Genomic DNA, 20,090 nt, shown 5'->3' on the forward strand with positions numbered 1-20,090 from the left:
TTAGCTCACCAAAGTGGGGATGGTGAAGGATGCACTTGTAACGGTTTCTCAACAGTGAAACACCCCATCCACCCAAAACTCAAATCCACAGTCAATCTGAAAAGTAAAGGCTGCAAAAGAAATATCCCATATCCCATTTCCACCATTAAAAAAATGCTATCTATTTTTTTTTTTTTTGTAAATATAATTTTATTTTTCAAGTATAATAATCAAAAGCGATGTTCCAAATTAACATACATTTTTATAATTTGTAATGATTTATGTGAGCGTACAGTAAAGAAATGGCAAGCACATGTATCAACTCCATCCTCGACATTATCATGTGACCAACAACAAGATGTGATAATCAGACCTGATATGTTTATCAGGTCTGATAAACCGACCTGATAATCGGACCTGGTATCAGCTCTGATCTGTTTATCAGGTCTGTTTTCATTTTTTAACTGAAATATAAAGGCTGAAAAAGAATTTTCCCAAGTCCCGTTTCCCAATCAAAAATTTGTTTTTTTTTTTTTTTTTTATTTATTTATTTTTTGTTTTAACTGAAATATAAAGGCTGAAAAATAAATTTCCCAAGTCCCTTTTCCCAAATAAAAATTTGTAATATTTTTTATATATATAAAATTTTTTTTTTATTTATTTTTGTTTTCATTTTTAATCTGAAATATAAAAGCTGAAAAAGAATTTTCCCAAGCCCCTTTTCCCAATAAAAAATTTGTAATATTTTTTGTATATATAAAATTTTTGTTTTTATTTATTTTTGTTTTCATTTTTAATCTGAAATATAAAAGCTGAAAAAGAATTTTCCCAAGTCCCTTTTCCCAATAAAAAATTTGTAATTTAAAAAAAAATTTTTGTTTTATTTAATTATTGAAATTTGTACTTAAATCTATTATAACATTCCCATCCTTCAGCTTTTGGAGAGAATACGACCCTGAAGAAATCTTTTGGATTACCTCATCCTTAAGCTGCGAGAACCTATCCGGGAGGAGTACATTTCTTGTATCCAGTTCGACCATAATATTGGTGCCGAACTTTCCCGTCACCCGCCTGGCCGAATAAATATGAAAGGGCATATTTATCGACAGCTTGTGAAAGGTTAACTTCCTTTTCACTCTGCAGGCGTTGAAGGCCTGCATCTGAGGGTCTTCCTCAATATCCCTCAAAAGGGCATCGATGTCCTCCTGCGTGACCCCAGTGGGGAGGTTGGAGGCGGTTGAGTTGGATGAGGCGGATTAGTTGGAGCTAGATGCGGTGTTGGAGTCGGTGGAGCTGGTAGAGCTGGTGGAGCTGGTAGAGCTGGTGGTGGTGGTGGTAAAGCGGTTCATGATGCTACTGTTGCTGCTGCTGTTGTTGCTGCTGATGCTGGTCGCTGAATGATATTTTTCCTAGACGAGGGCCCTGAATTTATACCCGCCAAGGAGCATATTTCTCCTCCCACTGCTATCCACTTGTACTATGGTATTCGGTCTCAAGGGATAGAACGTCTAGCTTTGTAAAAGGTCAAAGTGTCCACTTCATGTGAAGTGGTTACGAAGGGTATGGGAAGAATTACAGTCTAGCAAAAATTTAAGGCATAAATGCCCACAGTTAAAAGTACCAAATTTTTGGAAACGCTGATAATTATATCTTATTTTTTCCCCTAAATATCTAATTATTTCTAAAGGCGGCTGCAAGTTACCAAAACTGTCAAAGTAGTACGAGTCTGATCCTTTCTTATAATACGCCACCCAATGCGTTCCTTCTGATGATGAGTCTGCTAAATTTATTATTCCACACTCGGAATAATGTGGTACTTTGGGTATGTCATCTCTCATATAAACCCCCCGAAAATGTGGAATATTTTTAAAGGCAAACTTCAATATATCAAAATTGGAAAGTGCTCTCTTGGGTAGCTCATTTAATAGTTTTTTTGTTTATTATTATTTTTTGAAAATGATATGCCATAGCCTTTCTTGTATGGTTGTAGGTACAAGCCTTTACCCAACGATACAGATTCCATTTTTCTGTTATGTCTCTGGTTTTCCTCAAGTTGTGCCTTTGCCATCTTTGCATTGTTAATTGATTTTACAATTGCAGCGCTACCTGACGCTAAACTACCCACAGCGCTAAGGGCTGTTAAAATAGGTACCAATGGTAAAAAACCACCAACTTTTGGAACTGCTATTACCCGTGGAGTTACAACATTTTTCTTACATCCCATTGATTTCGATACTGCACTGCGTGCCACTTTAACAGCATTCAATATGTCGAGTGGCTTATGCTTTCGCAATTCGATGGTTGCCTTTTTGATGATTGATGCAAGAGATTTTTTCACCACTTTCTTTTTCTGTTGCTTTGCTCCCATACCAAATTTCTTTTTTAGCTTCATCATGTTTGTTACAAAATATGATGCAGCCCTCTCACTAATGCTGCTATCCGCTGCTTTTACTCGATCCCAAGCCCTATTGTTCAGGTCAGGAGCTTTCGTTTCCCCCCCGCGCGACTCCGAAGCGCTCCCGCTTCTGCAAAGCTCCTCAGCCCGCTCTCGCTTGTAGGGGTCAGAGGGTAAGGGCAGAGAAAACAAATAGGAAAATATAAATAAGTATAATCGTAAGTTTAAATGATAGAACCGACCCATCGAAACGCATATGCCGCGACTAGAGTGTAGGGTAGCGCCTTCCAGAACATGCCGTTTTTCTTCTACCTGCATTCGCAGCGCCAGCGAAATCGTACGATTTTTTGCTTATTTTTCCTTCCTCCAGTCCTCCAGCATCGAGAGCACGAGAGAGGATTTGGGAAAAGTTCCGTAGCTTTTGGCTCGTTTGCTATGCAAGGCACGCTGCGTGTAGAGAAATTTTGTGACGCTCGCTCACTTGAAATTGAAAACCAGAGCAAAGCACACGCATCGTAGATCATTTTTACTATAATAATTCCGGCACGTGGAGTATACAGTTTCAATCGAATTAATAGTAAAGTGCCAGCAAGAGACCAGTGACAAAACTTAATAAGTGTTGTGCACGAGTGAGAACGGGTAAATATTAACTACGGAACGGCAGAGTTTATAGTATAGTTAACCCTTTTGTTGTGCAGGGCTAGTTTGGCGCTAGGCGACGGCTCTTACGTCCTTCGCTAGGCGTAGGCGTATCGCCGGCGTGGCAGCCACACGCGGCAGAAGTTGGCGATCATCGACGTGCAACTCAACGCGGTGCAACCGAGCGGCCATAACCCTACTCTTTGGAAGCCCTACGGCGGCAGCGACGTCGACGTGCAGCCCAACGCTGTGCGACACGAGCGGCCATAACCTAACTTTTCGGAGGCCCTACAGCGGCAGAGACGTCGACGTGCGGCCAACGCAGCACGTGCGCGTAACCCTACTTTTTGGGTACCTCTGCTTTGCCACGTCGGCTGCCAAGGAGCTATAGCGATCCGAGTGCGACCGCACTAAACCGGGAGCGAGAAATCTCCAAGAGTCAGACCAGAGGCGGCCTGTGTCTGAGTTCTCGGAGTAATGTAACCGGCCTCGTGCAGCCCCAACTAAGGCGATTCGGCTGTATGGACAGCGGCTAAGCATTACCTTTTCGAGCATAAGCCAGTAGGAACAGTGGAGGTGCAGCGAAGGTAGCTGAGCGGAGACTAGGCAGGAGCAGGCGCAGCCGGATAGAGAGCTCGCTTGCGCGGCAGGCATGTGACCTGTCGAAGAAGTTGGAGGCGCGTCGCGGCGAGCTCACGCTAGATGATTCCAGTAACCCGAAGGATGTAGAGAAGTTTTGAGATCGATTAAATTTAGAGTAATGCGTAACGTTAGCTAGAAAGTAACTGATATTGTTGTTGCTTTTCTGCCATTTAGCGTAATATGTGAATGCGAACGCGAGCGTCCCATTTAAATATCGTTTCTGAACTTTCCAACTAACAGCCATCAGCACCTGCAACTTCGATGGGCCCAACGAACCAGCAGCGGAGGATCTGAGCGTAAGTCAATATATCGAAAGTAAATCGGCACAAAAGCCGCATTTTTGATTTATTCTGTAAATATATATCGATCGTATGTATAATTTAAACGGGATCCTAAGCGAGCCGCATATTTACGCGTGTGTTTACTTAAATTTCAATTAACGTAGAGATAAATAGCTGGGGACTAGAGAGGTTAAGAAAATGATGAATAATTGTAAGAGACAGAATTATGAATTATCCTGAAGTTTAACGAAATAATAATGGAGTAAAAACGTATATTTTTGGTCTATGTTAATACAGCAAGTGGATGTCGAATAACTTTAGAATGAGCTAAGATCGAAAAGATGAACTTAGTAAAGGGGTAACACTTAATTTATCAGAGTTTACCACGGCAGGGAGGGTAAAGACGTGGGGGCGAACGACACCTCAGCCACCCACAACGCGAGTGTTCCTCTCTTATACCTACTCTTTAGGGTCCGTCCGTACGTCTGATTAATTCAACCGTTGACCAATCATTTAGTTTACAGAATGTGCACTTAAACTTTTATTACAGTAGTGAAAGGGTGTGACTTATTATCGGTGAGGAAGGCCCACGCCATATCCGACGAGCTTTGAACCGAGCATAGCAAGAAGTGCACAAATACCGATCCGATTGTACACTGGAAAACCCACAGTATCTAGTGAGCACCTGCCTCTTGGCTACTACATAAATAAAATGGCGCCCAACGTGTGGGGCCAAAGACCGTTATCTGCATTTGAGAAATAAGAGGAAGAAGAATATCAAGCTATAGTGCAACTCGCAGGAGCCGCAAATACCTATTGTTTTAGGTGCAGGACCTTCGAGTGGTTTTAGCCCATGAAAATGCTCGACTATCCATCCAAAAGAATTTTTTTGTAATTAATTTAATCAGCAGAAATTGTTACTATTTTATACTAGAGATTTGCTAGTTGCGAGTTGAGGACTTCTTAGCCGGAATTGCGTCTTCGATTCGAGATCTTACGGATCAAGGCGACCGCAACGAACTCACTCACAGGCGCAAAAACTCGACCCTGAAATTAGTTAGGTGGATCAAACTCCCGTTCAATAGGTAGAGGGAAGCGAATTCGGAATTAGTAGCTTGGAATAGCGATATGTTATCAAAACTTCGTGGTACTATCGACCAGTACTAACCGAGCGCAGAATACTATCCAAAGGCGACAGTTTAGACTACTGGCAAAAGGTACTGTACGCGTATTTAGGAATATCAAGTGGAGGAACTTCGATGGATGACCAATACAGCGAATACAAACCTACAAAGCCGCGACAATATAGACAATATTAGTATAGAGTTGGTTAGGAGAGAACGCTCAGCAAGAAGGTATTCGACAGAAACTAGCTGGAAAAACAAAGACCATAAATTGAAAATATTAAGCAACCAATAACAGATACGCAAGAAGAAAATGCCTATTCATCATAGCTTAGAGAATTTAGCAGCCGCTTCTAATAATGACGAAAGTGTTTGCATTCTATGCACACGACCTTTAAGCGTGAACGATCTGACAGCAGCTTCTCCTTGTAATCATCGATTTCATCATCAATGTATTAGAGATCACTTGTCAGTAACGAACTCGTGTCCGACTTGCGATCGACCATGCACGGTGCAGCAGTTGTCAGTATCGAACAATAACTTGTTAGCCGAATTGGCAGATGCAGAACAAAGATCCGAGTCAGGAAGAGCACCCAATGAATATGACGCTGGCGAAGGCAGCAGCAGTCTTATCACAAACCGAGGCCGTAACAGGAATGAACCAAGAAGAGGTCGAAGTTTGGGGCAACGCAGAGGTATGGTTACTAGGTCTCAGCAACGTAGTAACGTGGCGCAGCAGCGCGATAGAAGCGCTAATACACCATCAATTCTCGATTCATCTAGAGCAGAGAGTGTCGAAGAAATAGGTAGAGTAGTTCAAGCAGCAATGCAGTCTCAGCAACAGAAGCTTATGCAGGATTTGACTCTTTTCATACAGTCACAGATATCGAATTTGCAGCTCGAACAGAATGCCCAATCCCCGAGTAGGAGAAGCATGAACAATGTAACACAGGGACAAGCATTCGCAGTAGGTCAAGCTCAGCCAGGGTCAGGATTGAATTTACCGAACAGGGAGCAAAACGAGAGATTAGGGAATCGACAATCTAGTAGAAACTCTGAGAGGTCGCACACTTCGGTGCAGCCGGAGAAGGTGCCCGGTATTATCCAGAGTTGGCACATCAAATTTGATGGAGCCAAAGATGGCTTGCAGACAGAGGATTTTCTGTACAGAGTGCAAGCACTAGCCCAACAAAACTTGAACGGAGATCATCAGCTTCTTTGTGATCACCTACATCTGTTCTTTACCGGCAAAGCGAATGAGTGGTATTGGAAATTCCACCAAGCATGTACGAATTATACAACCAAGTTGGAACACAACCTTATATTGCTCAACTAGAACAGGAATCTGAGGATGTAGGTCGAGAAGATGTGTCAGCCCTACAGACTAATCAGATAAGATGTTGGAACTGCGATAATTCCACCAAGCATGTACGAATTATACAACCAAGTTGGAACACAACCTTATATTGCTCAACTAGAACAGGAATCTGAGGATGTAGGTCGAGAAGATGTGTCAGCCCTACAGACTAATCAGATAAGATGTTGGAACTGCGATAAGATAGGCCATAGGTTCGACGAGTGCCTCGAAGTTCGCAGCATCTTCTGTTATGGATGCGGAGCCAAGAACACTTTTAAGCCAAACTGTCAGCACTGTAGACCATCGGAAAACCGACAAAGGGATGCGTCGGCCAAAATCCACGCGTCGCATCCGAAACATTAAAATCCAGTAGTGGTACGCAGACAGAACCGTGTGAAGTTTCAAATCTGCAAAAAGTACACCCAAACACAGCAAAAGTTAACCAACCGTATCATATACGTGAAGCACAGTACGCTGAAGCCAGACGAAGAATATTCGCAGACGTTTGCAGCAGTATTGACACTCGCAAACCCGGACGTTCAACACTAAGAGCACGATCATTTTGGAACAAGGTTCGAAAGAACCGGAAAAAGTTGAAAGCAGCAGTTTTTATGAATTCCGATAACCGTTTATACACGGAAATCGATTTAGTGGGTAAGCGCTATGTGGCGTTACTCGATTCAGGAGCAACGATAAGCTGTATCGGAGGCAACGCTGCTAGAGACTTAGCTCAGAACCCAAATTTACGAAAATGTTCAGGTCGCATTAAAACCGCGAATAACTCCGAGTGCCCCGTCGTAGGCAGACTCGTGGCAGACATCAATTATCGAAATCGTACACATCCAGTCGAATTTTTTGTGATTCCAGGGCTGAAGCAAGATATATATCTGGGAGTTGATTTCTGGCGAGACTTCGGTCTATTGTCCAAAATAATGGAAGAGACCGGAAGTGTAGCTGAACTTGACGTAGGGCGAGACGAAGATCCGGACGATAGCCCGAAAACGCATGTTCTTTCGATCGAGCAACAGAAGAGGCTAGAGACTGTAATCTCTAAGCTTCCCTCTTACGAGTCAGAAGGATTAGGTCGAACTCAACTAATTGAACATTCCATAGACGTTGGTCAAGCGAAGCCGGTAAAACAGAGGCATTGGCCCATCTCACCAGCTAAGGAGAAACTTATGTTTGCCGAAGTAGAGAATATGTTAGCGTTAGGCGTGATCGAAGAATCTCGAAGCCCGTGGAGCAGTAACTGCGTGCTGGTGAAGAGAGGAGAAAAAGTTCGGTTATGTTTGGATTCCAGGGAGGTGAAGAAGCTAACCATAAAAGACGCCTATCCACTCCCTCACGTAGACGGAATCCTTAGCAGATTGCCACCAGCGCGTTACATAACGGGTCTCGATATGAAACACGCATTCTGGCAGATTCCACTCGAGGAGAAGTCCAGGCAGTGCACAGCGTTCACGATCCCCAACAGGCCTTTGTATCAATACAAAGTAATGCTGTTCGGCCTGTGTAACGCAGCACAAACACTATGCAGACTGATGGACGCCGTGATACCAACACATTTGCGCCCTAGGGTATTCGTATACCTAGACGATTTATTAATTCTGTCGGAAGATTTCGAGTCCCACATGGTGTTGTTAGAAGAAATCGCGGTGAAGTTGAGGCAAGCTAATTTAACTATCAATATAGCGAAGTCGAAATTTTGTATGACCGAGATTAAATACTTAGGCTTTATCATAGGGTATGGACAGATCAAAGTCGATCCAGGCAAAGTTAGCGCAATCGACACATTTCCGATCCCGACGACAGTCAAACAACTTCGCAGGTTCCTAGGACTAGCAGGCTGGTATAGGCGATTCGTAGACAATTATGCTACGATCACCTTACCACTCACGGAATTGCTTAAGAAGAACCGTAAGTTTAGCTGGGATCCGGAAGCTGAAGAGGCATTTAAATTAGTGAAGTCGAAACTGACCTCCTCACCTGTGTTACGAACCCCAGATTTTCATAATAAGTTCATATTGCTTTGCGATGCTAGTCTGTATGGACTTGGATGCGTATTAGCCCAAGAAAATGAAGACGGCGTTGAGTTACCAATAGCGTACATGTCAGAGAAGCTGACGAAAGCACGCGAAACTATTCTGTGACCGAACTAGAGTGCTTAGCAGTGATTAGAGGGATTAAAAAGTTTCGTGCTTATATAGAGGGGCAGGAATTTTGTGTAGTGACAGATCACGCGTCCTTACAGTGGCTGATGAAGCAGAAAGACCTGTCAGGACGATTGGCTAGATAGTCAATCCAGCTGCAGGGTTTCTCATTTAGTATAAAGCACAGAAGCGGCTCGCAGAACGTAGTTGCGGATGCGCTGTCGCGTTGTGAAGAATCTAACCTAGAGGAAGTCACAGACGCAGGCCCAATCATTGATTTGTCATCTAGCGAATTCGATTCGGAGGAATACCTAAGCCTGATCGACCAAATCCAAACAAATCAAGCAAGATTGCCTGATCTGAAAATATCGGGTAAGTTTGTATACAAACGAACAGAAATCGCAAAGGGAGATGCCCTACAAACAGCGGATGCTTGGAAGCTCTGGGTCCCGACAGCCTTACGAAACGCAATCTTGTACCGAGCACACGATGCCCCAGATTCAGCTCATGTAGGCATGTCCAAAATGATTGAGAAATTGAAGCGTTATTTATTTTGGCCTGGTATGGTGACCCAAATCCGTGATTACGTAGCTAACTGTTGCATTTGCAAGTCGACTAAAAGTCCTAATCAAATATTAAGACCACCCATGGGGAATCCAACAACTTCCCAAAGACCGTTTCAGAAACTTTATATGGATCTCTTAGGACCATATCCGCGATCCAAGAGCGGTAACATAGGTCTGCTTATTATCGTCGATATAACTTCACGAAGTTTCACTTCTTGCACCCATTACGAAAGTTTACTTCTGATAGAATTTGCGACTTTTTGGTGAAATACGTCTTCTGTACATTCGGAGTTCCGGAATCCATACTAACGGACAACGGATCACAGTTTAAATCTGGATATTTTAAGGCTTTCCTAACGCGATTCGGCGTAGCACATGTGTGTACAGCCATTTACTCTCCCGAAGCCAACGCGAGCGAGCGAGTAAATAGATCCGTACTGGCCGCCATAAGAGCTTATATCGGGACTGATCATACCGATTGGGATAGGAATATAGACAAAATTAGCGCATCTTTAAGAGCGAACAATCATCGTAGCACCGGATTTTCACCTTATTATTTGTGTTTTGGTCAAAATATGATCATGAACGGAAAGGACTATGAATTACTAAGAAACATTAAGTCGTTACAGGATGATACCTTGTTGAAAACGCCTGATGTCATGCAGCTAGCACGTAGTCAAGCACAGAAGAAAATTAAGGAAACGCATGAAAACAATGCAAGTGAATAATAATTACGGAATCATTTGCGACAGTGATTTATTAAAACTTAGAGCCAATCATTACATTTGGAGCATTTTTATTAATTCCCAATTAATTTCAAAATGGCTGAAAGAGATTCGGCTGCAAAGCCAAATGCAAAACTTTTGATGGCTATGCAGAAACACGATATGGTTCTGAGTGACATCGAGCGAATGAAAAAGGCATTTGAGGAAAGAACTATTTCATTCGACAAAATTCAAATGGAATATCGAATGCAACTTCTCGAATCGTACTGTAAAAAACTAATGGATATCCAGGCAGACATTGATATACTATACTCAGAAAATGATCTGAGAGCGTCGGTTGAGGATGCATGTATCATTACAAAGGCATTGTATCGCTCCGCAATGATAGAAGTTGAACCTCAGAGAATCAGTCAAGGGGATTTCAGTGGTTATCGTCATTCATCGCAATTACCAAAAATGAATCTGCCGAAGTTTAGTGGAAAACATTCGGACTACAAAAATTTTATAAGTCTATTCGAGAGTTTAGTTCATAACGCTCCATCCCTTACAAAGGTAGAAAAGTTCAACCATTTGCTTACATGTCTAACAGGTGATGCATTAGGAACTGTAAAGGCGTTTCAAATTTCCGAGTTAAATTATGAGAAAGCATTGGCTAGCTTGAAAAACGTGTACGACAATAAATGTTTGATTTTCTTCGACACGATTTCTCAGTTGTTTGACCTTCCCCAGGTATCGAAACCCTCTGCATCAGGCTTGAGGTCTCTTGTTGATGAGATATCGGCTCTGTATGCATCATTGCAGTCGTTGGGTAGTGAACAGGAGATCAATAATGCAATTTTTATTCACATAGCTATGTCCAAGGTAGATCACACAACAAAATCCCGATTTGAGGAGCAGCTAGATTACAATAAGTTGCCGACATGGTCTGATTGTGCGTTTCAGTTGAATCGGCGATACCAGCATTTAGCTGCTGAGGAATCAACGAAAAGTAAAGGGAAGCCTAGCCAAGGTTCGAATAAGGGATACTCAAAATCGTCATTCTCATGCACAAAAGCAGATCACAAACCAGATTCGAAATGTCAATATTGCTCAGCGACGAATCATAATTTAGGTAGTTGCCAAGCCTTTATGGCTCTGTCCGTGATTCAGCGTTTTGATTTTACGAAACATAATCGGCTGTGCATAAATTGTTTAAATCCTGGTCATCCAGTTAAAAAATGCAAAGCAACAAAGTGTCGCGTCTGCTCTAAGCCTCATAACACACTTCTTCACAGATATGGGGTAGAGCAGCAACCTGTAGCTTCGGGATCAGGTTCTCAAGTGCAGTCACAGTCGTTTCCTGTAGCATTTGATCATTCAAATCAAGCCCACTCATGTCATGTTGCAAGTAGCGACCAAGTGATTCTTGCCACTGCCGTCGTTAAGGTGCGGGATAGATTCGGACAGTTTCAATTAGCACGAGCTCTTTTAGATTCCGGGTCGCAAATAAACTTTATGGCCGAAGATTTGGCACAACGTTTACGGCTACATAGGGAGGAGTCTTATTTGAATATTACTACTGTCGGGAAGAACGATTCGGTAGTGCGGCACAAGGTGCACACGTCAATTCACTCTCGCGTCAATGATCATAGTTTCGCAACCGATTTTTGGGTGTTAAGGTCAATTTCATCATATCAACCTGACTATGAGGTCAATTATGCCCAATGGAAAATTCCAGCAAACATTGAATTGGCAGACCCTCGTTTTCACAAGCCCGCAAAAGTGGACTTGCTTATTGGCGCAGAATCCTTTTTTGAACTTCTAAGCGTAGGCCAAATAAAATTGGGTTCCGACCATCCTTCGCTTCAGAAAACATTATTAGGATCGATTGTGTCGGGAAAGTACACTCAACGCTTAGCGAGTCAAGCTCAAGTAGGCAGCGTCACTGTCAGTGAAAATATAAGTTCTCTCGACTCTCTGGTGGAACGATTTTGGGAGTTGGAACAAGTCCCTGAGAGATCGAAGGCTGTTTACACAGCTGAACAAGTTGCTTGTGAGAAGCATTTCGAGCACACAGTAAAAAGACTTTCTTCAGGTCGTTTTGAGGTGAAGCTGCCATTCAAGACAAATCCAAGTGTTCTAGGCTTATCCTTCGAAACGGCAAGACGCAGATTTCTTTCGTTGGAGCGCAGACTTGCGAATAACTGCGAGTTGCAAGACATGTATCACGAGTTTATGAGAGAGTATCTTAACCTTGGGCACATGTCACGGCTTCCAACGCCTCCTCCAGGACAACACTACTATATTCCACATCAATGTGTCCTGAGACCTGATAGTAGCACCACAAAGTTGCGAGTTGTTTTTGATGCGTCAAGTAAAACGTCAACCTCGATCTCATTAAATGAGACACTAATGGTGGGTGCAACTATTCAGAGGGAGCTTTACGCTATTTTGGCAAGATTTAGATTGAACAAATATGCCTTGACATCAGATATTTCAAAGATGAATAGGCAAGTAAACGTTGCCAATGAAGACCGAAATTTCCAACTCATTTTGTGGAGGGAAAAATCTACTCAAGCTCTCCAAACCTTTCGCCTAAACACTGTCACTTATGGGACAGCCTCAGCTCCATTCTTAGCCATTCGTTGTCTCTTTGAGCTATCAAAAATTTACGCTAAATCACATCCGGTGGCAGCGGAAGTAATTTCGAGCGACTTTTACGTCGACGATATGCTTACAGGAGCGAACAGTTTGGACGAATTGGAAGTGATTCGCAAGGAAGTCACTGAGGTTTTGGAGTTAGGGGGTTTCCATCTAGCCAAATGGGCAGCAAATCATCCAAGTTTGATGACTAACCAGGGACCAGAAAAATCTCTTATATTTAACACCTCTGAGTCCGTTAAGACGCTTGGAATGAGGTGGAACCCTCAGAATGATGCATTTCATTATAGTTTGGAGGATTCGTTTCAATCCTTACCTCCCACGAAACGCAACATTTTGTCCGTCACAGCTCGTTTGTTTGACCCCTTGGGGCTATTGTGTCCGTTGATCACAAGAGCAAAAATCTTGCTTCAGGAGCTTTGGCGACAAAAACTAGATTGGGATGAATCAGTTCCCATGAAATTGCATACAAGTTGGAACGAATTTAAGCAGAATTTATCAGAGATTGACAAGATATCCATTCCTCGATATATCTGTCTGTCAGCCTATGACGCTGTTCAAATCCACGGATTTGCTGACGCATCGAGCCACGCCTACGGCTGTTGCATTTATGTTCGCACGGTGGCTGGGACAAATAGGTTATCGAGACTGCTAACCGCTAAGTCACGAGTGTCCCCGCTAAAAACCAAATCAATTCCAAGGCTCGAATTATGTGCAGCGCATTTGCTGGCTAAGCTATGGACTCAAGTATCTCCTTTGCTACACAAGATAGAGTTGGAGAGCGTTAATTTTTGGTCGGACTCCCAAGTCACTCTATACTGGTTAAAGAGGGATCCGTCTACTTTAGCAACATTTGTCGCGAATAGAGTTGCTGAAATCCAGGAACTCTCAGAGAATATAGTCTGGCGTCATGTGCCTACAGAAGAGAATCCGGCTGTCTTAGTGTCACGTGGAACAGATATAGAGGGTTTGAAGCGTACTCTATGGGAAAATGGACCTGAATTCTTACTGCGAAATCCAGACGAGTGGCCTAGTTCTCATCGGGTTGAGGTATCACAGGAGTTACAGTTGTCCGAGAATAAAAAAAGCGTAGCAGTATGTTCCGTCACAAAAAACCAACCGAATGTCTTTATTGAACTTGTTGGACGATGTTCGTCATTTAATAAATTAATGCGGATCATGGCATACGTAAATCGATTTATTCAAGGGAGGAAGCGTCAACGCGATGTTGTTATTTCGGCCAACGAACTGAAGCTGTCGTTTCTTAGGATGGTCCAAGTCTTGCAAAGAGTTGAATTTGAGTCAGAATATGTCAAGATAGAGAAATCTGAAAGTTTGAGTCCACATCTACAACGTCTAAATCCTTTCATACACTCCAGCGAAATAGATGGTGTGAAGTTTCAACTAATTCGGGTTGGGGGAAGATTATAAAACGCGCCAATTCCGTATGATGCCAAATTTCCGTTGTTACTGCCATCGAAGTCAGAATTTGTTTCGTTGTATCTTCGCAACTTACATCGGACTCATTACCATGCTGGTGTCAAGGTTTTGGTATCGCTCTTGAGACAGCAGATATGGCTCATCAATGCTCGAGGAGCATGCAATAAAATTGTCCTTAGCTGCGTACACTGTTTTAGGTACAAAACAGTGCTAATGGACCAGATAATGGGTAATTTACCCGCCACGAATTTCGTAGGAGCGAGCAACGTGCTGCAGGAGCTGAACGCAGCGTTTCACCACAGCGAGGATCAGCTGAGAGGGTACGCGGCTCAGAGAGGCGTCGAGTGGTATTTCATACCGCCGAGGTCACCACACTTCGGAGGACTGTGGGAGGCAGCCGTCAAGTTCGCCAAACATTGATTGCTGAGAGGGGTCGGCAACGCCAAGCTAACGGCCGACGAGTTGAGCACCCACCTGGTCGAGGTAGAGGCGCTGCTCAATTCTCGACCAATCGCATCGCCTGGCAACGATCCCAACGATGGAGAGGCGCTGACACCAGGACACCTGCTGATCGGTCAGGCTCTTCTTTCGCTGCCGCAAGAGTCCGACACAGGCGTAACCTCCAGCAAGGGCGGATGCGAGTACTTGAGGCGGTGGCGAATGCTGTCCGCTCTCAAGCAGCAGTTTTGGGACGGTTGGTCCAAGGACTACCTCGTCAGCCTGCAGCAGCGCAATAGGTGGAGCACCGGATGCAGCGATTTGGAGGTCGGACGCTTGGTGCTCGTACACGAGGACAACTCGCCCCCACAACGGTGGCTCACAGGGCGCGTGGTGGCAACAACAGTCGGCGCGGACGGTAAAGTGCGTGTAGCACACATCCAGACGTCAGGAGGCGTCATCAAGCGCGCCATCCAGAAGTTGGCATTGCTGCCGATAAACATCGCTCCTAACGAGGAGGTTAAGGCGCCGGAGGCCTTCAACGGGGCCGAAATGTTGGAGCACTAGGTTAGCGATTGATATTATTGTTAAAATGAATTTACATGAAGAAAAAAATAGATCTAAAACGTAACCAATGTGAAACAAAAAGCTTATCGCTTGCACTCAGCCGAACTGAATAGCCGAAACGTATAGCTTTCATAGCGAGGCAATTCGGACGCTGCTTGTGTAAAGGTAGTAGCCGATTAACCTTTGGAACTGCTGGCTGCGCCAGCGCAATAAAACTTTTTCGTGCGACTGCAGTTCTTCTCATCTTCTTTTCTTTGCCTTCGAGTGGAAATTCCCCAGCTAGGCCGCTAGTTGCTAGTCGCCTTTTTTTTATTCGAATTTTTTGTCCGGAAAACCCTCACGGATTTACAACAATGCTAATACATTTGCATACTCGATTGTAAATTTGTAAACAAAAAGTTCACAACTCCGCTTATAGTGCATGTATCCACGGCAGAATTTGTACTGTGGTGGCCAGTCGCAAACCGAAAATAAAATATATAAGAAATAAAGAAATTAATTTGTAAACATTGCGAAAATGCAAATCACATTTGAATTCGCATATGCTCACAAGCAAAACGTAGAGTATAGCGGAGAGCGTCGATAGAAGCTTATCTGGCCTGCTCTCGCATACAGCCTATCTGCATAGCGCTAACCCTTTCCCGTGTGCACCGAATGCGTGTGAAGACGGAAAAGGAGAAGAGCGACTGGAAGTACTCCGTTAGGTGAAGTTTGGCAACGCTGCAATTGCGTACAGCTAACTTCTCGAGTCAGAGTTCTCGCTCATTTCATTTTTGGCACTGATAACGTTCGCATGCAAACCGCTGCTGATCGTAGTAATAGTAGTGGAAAATTTTCAACCGCGTGGCCGAAAATTGTAAAGTGTTTTCTGGCAAATAAAAGGAGTTCACCAGTGCAGAAGGAGTTTCGGAGAAACGAACCAAGCGCAAGGGGTAAATATTTCCGTGAAAAGTGCAAATGAAAAGGCAGTGTTTAAGTGCATATTTTTGTGTAGGAAAGAGACGGAAGATACGTCGGCCGGCAACTTCAGCGCCAGAGCGGCAGCATTACGCCAGTTCTCGGGTGTTGGTCACCGGCTGGTGGACCGTTTTGGAGGCTGCTGGCCAAGATCAGTGCGACAACCGCCGTATTCTTTTGGACGTGCCGCGTGTAGATTGCCACGTTTTGAGGTTGGAATCGACCTGCGCGTGAGCACGCCCAACATAAATCGGACTTAACCACAATTTTGAGAGACACTTCGGCCGCGACAACCGTGTGCCACATGGAGGTTCGGATTTAACCTTAATCCGACCTGCCGTTCCCAATCAGCCAATCCATCCCAGGCGTGGTGTCGGAGTACCCATGCGGGTTAAGCTACCCTAAGGAACGCGAGGAGGAGGAGAAGGAGCTACGAGCTCCTGCAGAAGTAACGACGATCGGTTGACCGCTGGTTTTGCTGCCGTAATTAAGAGGAAGAGACGAATGTGAGGCGACGCTAGCCTACTCTTTGCGCGCACGTGCCACGTGCGGCACCATATCCCAGAGCGGGATGAAATAGGGAGAACAGACCTTTCGTCTGGCATGCGAAGACGCCAAACCCTTCGTATGCGGTGAATCGAACAGGAGACCTGGAGGAGAATGCCGCAAGGAGGCATCGCCATGTGCAGAGCTGCAGCCAATCAACGTTGACGTGTGCTGAAGATCATTTTCGTTGTTTAGGGATTTAAAGCCAATGTGCTGAATTTGTAGATTTAATTCTTTGATAATTGCGTAGACAATATACTGTTTGTATTCAAGTAATGTAAATTTAGGGTCGTTTGAGCAACACAAAAATAATATTTGTCAGAAGTTAACAACATTTCTTGATTAAATCTAGCACAGCGTCTTCGATGGGCCCACCGAACCTGCTTCAACCGGATTTGTGAGTAAGTGAGATCTCTCCTTATAAAAACATATTGATTTCTGACTTTACAAATATATTCTATTTTTGTGGATGCATTTTTATAACGATACGCCATATAATTAGTCGAATGACATTTAAATATTTTTACGATTCGATTAAAGTAAGTTTTAGTAGCATTATGGTTAGGAGTTAAATACATCGTAAGCAACAATAAGAATTTAGGAGCGAATAAGAATTTGTAGACGATAAGATGATGCGATTTGAAAACCTTTTGTTATTGTTTTGGGCATTTGGCCAATATGATCGAATTTATGCGATTCTTTGTTTTGATTGATTGATCCTTTTTCCAATATGTTGGAGTAATTTAAATTAGTTTTCGTGGATCGATCTTGATGCTGCCGCAATGTGAATTAGAATTATAATATAAGAATAAACTTTGATTAAGGGATAACCGCAAACATAATCTCTCGAGTTATCATGGCAGGGAGGGTACAGAAAGGGATGGCGAATAACAGCTAGCCACCCCTACTCCTGGTGTTCTCTTGATTAGCTTACTGGTCCGTCCGCGTATACCAGAATCCGAATATATCCTTTGTTGTTTTGAACTGTAGATTACAGTTAGTGCACTTAAAACTTTTCTTTTGCGTAGTGCAGTGTGTATATAGGGAAGATGAGGAAAACCCACGACAATCCGACGAGCTTAGCAAAGAGCAATGCTAGAAGTGCACGAAACCGAATCTCCTTATACACTAGGTTACCCTTAACCCGGTGAACACAGGCCAGGGAGCCCTGACGGGCAACCGACGATCCTAGTCTGGCTGACATAGAAAGACAAGGGAGAACCGACTAGCTGGCTGGCCACTAAATAGAAAGAAAATGGCGCCCAACATGGGGCTAAATAGCTGTAGGAGTACTACATAAGAAGAAAATGCCACACCAGCGTGTGGGGCCGATAGCCGCATAGAAGAAAATACCACATCAACGTGTGGGGCTAGATATATGTTTGAGTTCTACATAAAGAAAATGCCACAACCAATTTGAGGCAGGCAACAGTGATACCTCTAGACAGCGAAACCGACTAGAGATTGCCAGATTTCTAAGTGCAGGAAACTAGAATGAAACTCAGCTCCACGATTTTGCTCTAGTAGTTACCAATAATTGTATTAGTGTCTGCTGAAGTTTAGTTTCAGGTCTTTATTATTTATTATGTAATGATCACTAAGAATTCGAGGCAGGAATCGCGATCTTGATTCGAGTAATCTACGGATTAGGTCGACCACTCAGTTTGAAGTATTCATGTAATCTCGGAAGGATTGAAAGTAACAATAAGTAGAACTTTTTTGCGGATTTGGATGAATTTGAAATAGGTCTCTAGGAATTGCGATTGTATTTCGAGTAATTTACGGAATAGTCGATCAGAACCAACAGTTCACTTGATATCTCATTTCCATGAATGTTCTTTAAACTTGCTTTTAGACTACGGGAGTTTGTTCAATGGAATTGCAAAGTATTGGAGGTACTTCGATCTTTGACCGGTTCAGATAAAGTAACTCGAGAAGCAAGCATTCAAACTATATATTTTTTTTTTATTAATTTTGCTTTGAAATTCAACTTTTTGTAAGCTATCAAGAAACATAAGGAGTTTAATTCACATAGCGAGCATGCAGTCATTATAAGATCAATCACGAAACTATTGAATTTATTTTTATATAACCAAAATATTTAGCGATATGTCAGTACGTCACAGCAACGTCGATTTATCTGCCGCAGCAGGCGGCGAAAGTACATCTTGTACAATTTGTACGCAACCATTGAGCGCAAGCGATTTAACAGCAACTACTCCTTGCGGTCATACCTTCCACCATCAGTGTATCAGGGATCATATGATTGATTCCAATGGATGTCCAATGTGCAATCGAGAATGCACAGCACGACAATTGTCCTTGTCGAACAACAATCTTTTAGCGGAATTGTCAGCTGCTGATCGAGGATTAGGAGGTACTAATACTGTCAACAACGATTTACCGGCTTGCAGTGTGTCGATTGAGCATACGAACAGAGGTAGAGCAGGCGGAAGAAGAGGCAGGAATACAGGTCAACGCCGAGGCGGCGGACAACGAACAGGAATGACGCTGAGGTCAGGTCGCAATAATCCAGCGAACCACCTCGAGCAAAGTCTTGACACAGATTCTGTAAGAGATATTTCTAGGGCAGACAATTTAGAGGACATAGAGAGATTAGTACAGACAGCCATGCAGGCACAGCAACAAGTCATTAGGCAAGAACTTTCAGAGTTTATACGAGCGCAAGTAGCGAACCTACAGATTGGTGGTTCTGCTCAAACTCCGAATAGGGGAATGAACGATAGACGAGATCAACCAAGGGAAGCTCATTCAGCAGAAACGGTTTACCATGATATTCATCTAAACACTCAGCGCGTCGATAGATCGGGTTCTACAGTTCAGCCAGAAAAGGTGCCGAGCATCATTCAGAGTTGGCACATCAAGTTTGATGGATTAAAGGACGGGTTACAGACAGAAGAGTTCCTTTATCGCATACAGGCATTAGCACAGCAAAATTTAAATGGAATCGTCAGCTTCTATGTGACCATCTCCATTTATTTTTCGTTGGCAAAGCTAGCGAATGGTACTGGAAATTCCACCGTTCGTTTCCTCAGTTTAACTGGATACTATTTTGCAGAGAATTTCGGAATAAGTTCAAGGAGAGTGACTCGGACATGGACATTTGGGAGTTCATAAACAGTAGGCGTCAAGCTGAAAAGGAACCTTTTGAAGACTACCAATTCCAAGTAGAGAAACTTGTGTCTCGCTTGAGCACTCCGATCTCAGAAGAATCGTTAGTGAGGCTTCTTATTCGACAAGCGAAACCTTCACTACGATATAAACTTATGCATTTGCGTATAGACACGTTAGCTCATCTCAAGGAGGAAGTCCGTACGCACGAACAATTTTGTAGGCAAATGAAAGCTCAATCAGTCAGAGGTGGTTTTGAGCAACGATCTTTTGTGTCTCAAATAGAACAAGAGTTTGATGACAGTGAATCAGCTGAAGTTGCAGCTATGCGGCGAAAGCAACTTAAGTGTTGGAATTGCGACAAACTTGGACATCGTTTTGATGATTGTCTTGAAGTTCGCACCATCTTTTGCTACGGGTGCGGAGCAAAGAATACGTTCAAACCCAGGTGTCAAAAGTGCAACCCTTCGGAAAACTATCGGATGGATGCGCCGGTCAAATCTTGCCACACG

The 20,090-nt window shown here is 43.4% G+C and overlaps 1 protein-coding gene and 1 long non-coding RNA gene across 2 annotated transcripts; both read left to right on the forward strand.

Moving 5' to 3' along the window:
- Window positions 1-2,776: 2,776 nt before the first annotated feature.
- On the forward strand, window positions 2,777-3,798 carry LOC121502530 (uncharacterized). Its single transcript, XR_005991039.2, has 2 exons — window positions 2,777-3,013; window positions 3,073-3,798. It is a non-coding gene; the product is annotated as an uncharacterized lncRNA (long non-coding RNA).
- Window positions 3,799-14,151: 10,353 nt separating this feature from the next.
- LOC138929532 (uncharacterized) lies at window positions 14,152-14,943 on the forward strand. Its single transcript, XM_070288963.1, has 2 exons — window positions 14,152-14,258; window positions 14,367-14,943. Exons 1-2 carry the CDS (start codon window positions 14,152-14,154, stop codon window positions 14,941-14,943), a joined length of 684 nt encoding a protein of 227 aa, XP_070145064.1.
- Window positions 14,944-20,090: the final 5,147 nt, after the last annotated feature.

Source organism: Drosophila kikkawai, unplaced genomic scaffold (genome assembly GCF_030179895.1).
Source record: "Drosophila kikkawai strain 14028-0561.14 unplaced genomic scaffold, DkikHiC1v2 scaffold_291, whole genome shotgun sequence".
NCBI lineage: Eukaryota > Metazoa > Arthropoda > Insecta > Diptera > Drosophilidae > Drosophila > Drosophila kikkawai.

Excerpts from the sequence above, each read along its gene's own strand:
- LOC138929532 (XM_070288963.1), top strand. The coding sequence starts at position 14,152 with ATGGACCAGATAATGGGTAATTTACCCGCCACGAATTTCGTAGGAGCG. Across the intron at positions 14,259-14,366 it reads AGCGAGGATCAGCTGAGAGG|AGGGGTCGGCAACGCCAAGC; the intron begins GTACGCGGCTCA and ends TTGATTGCTGAG.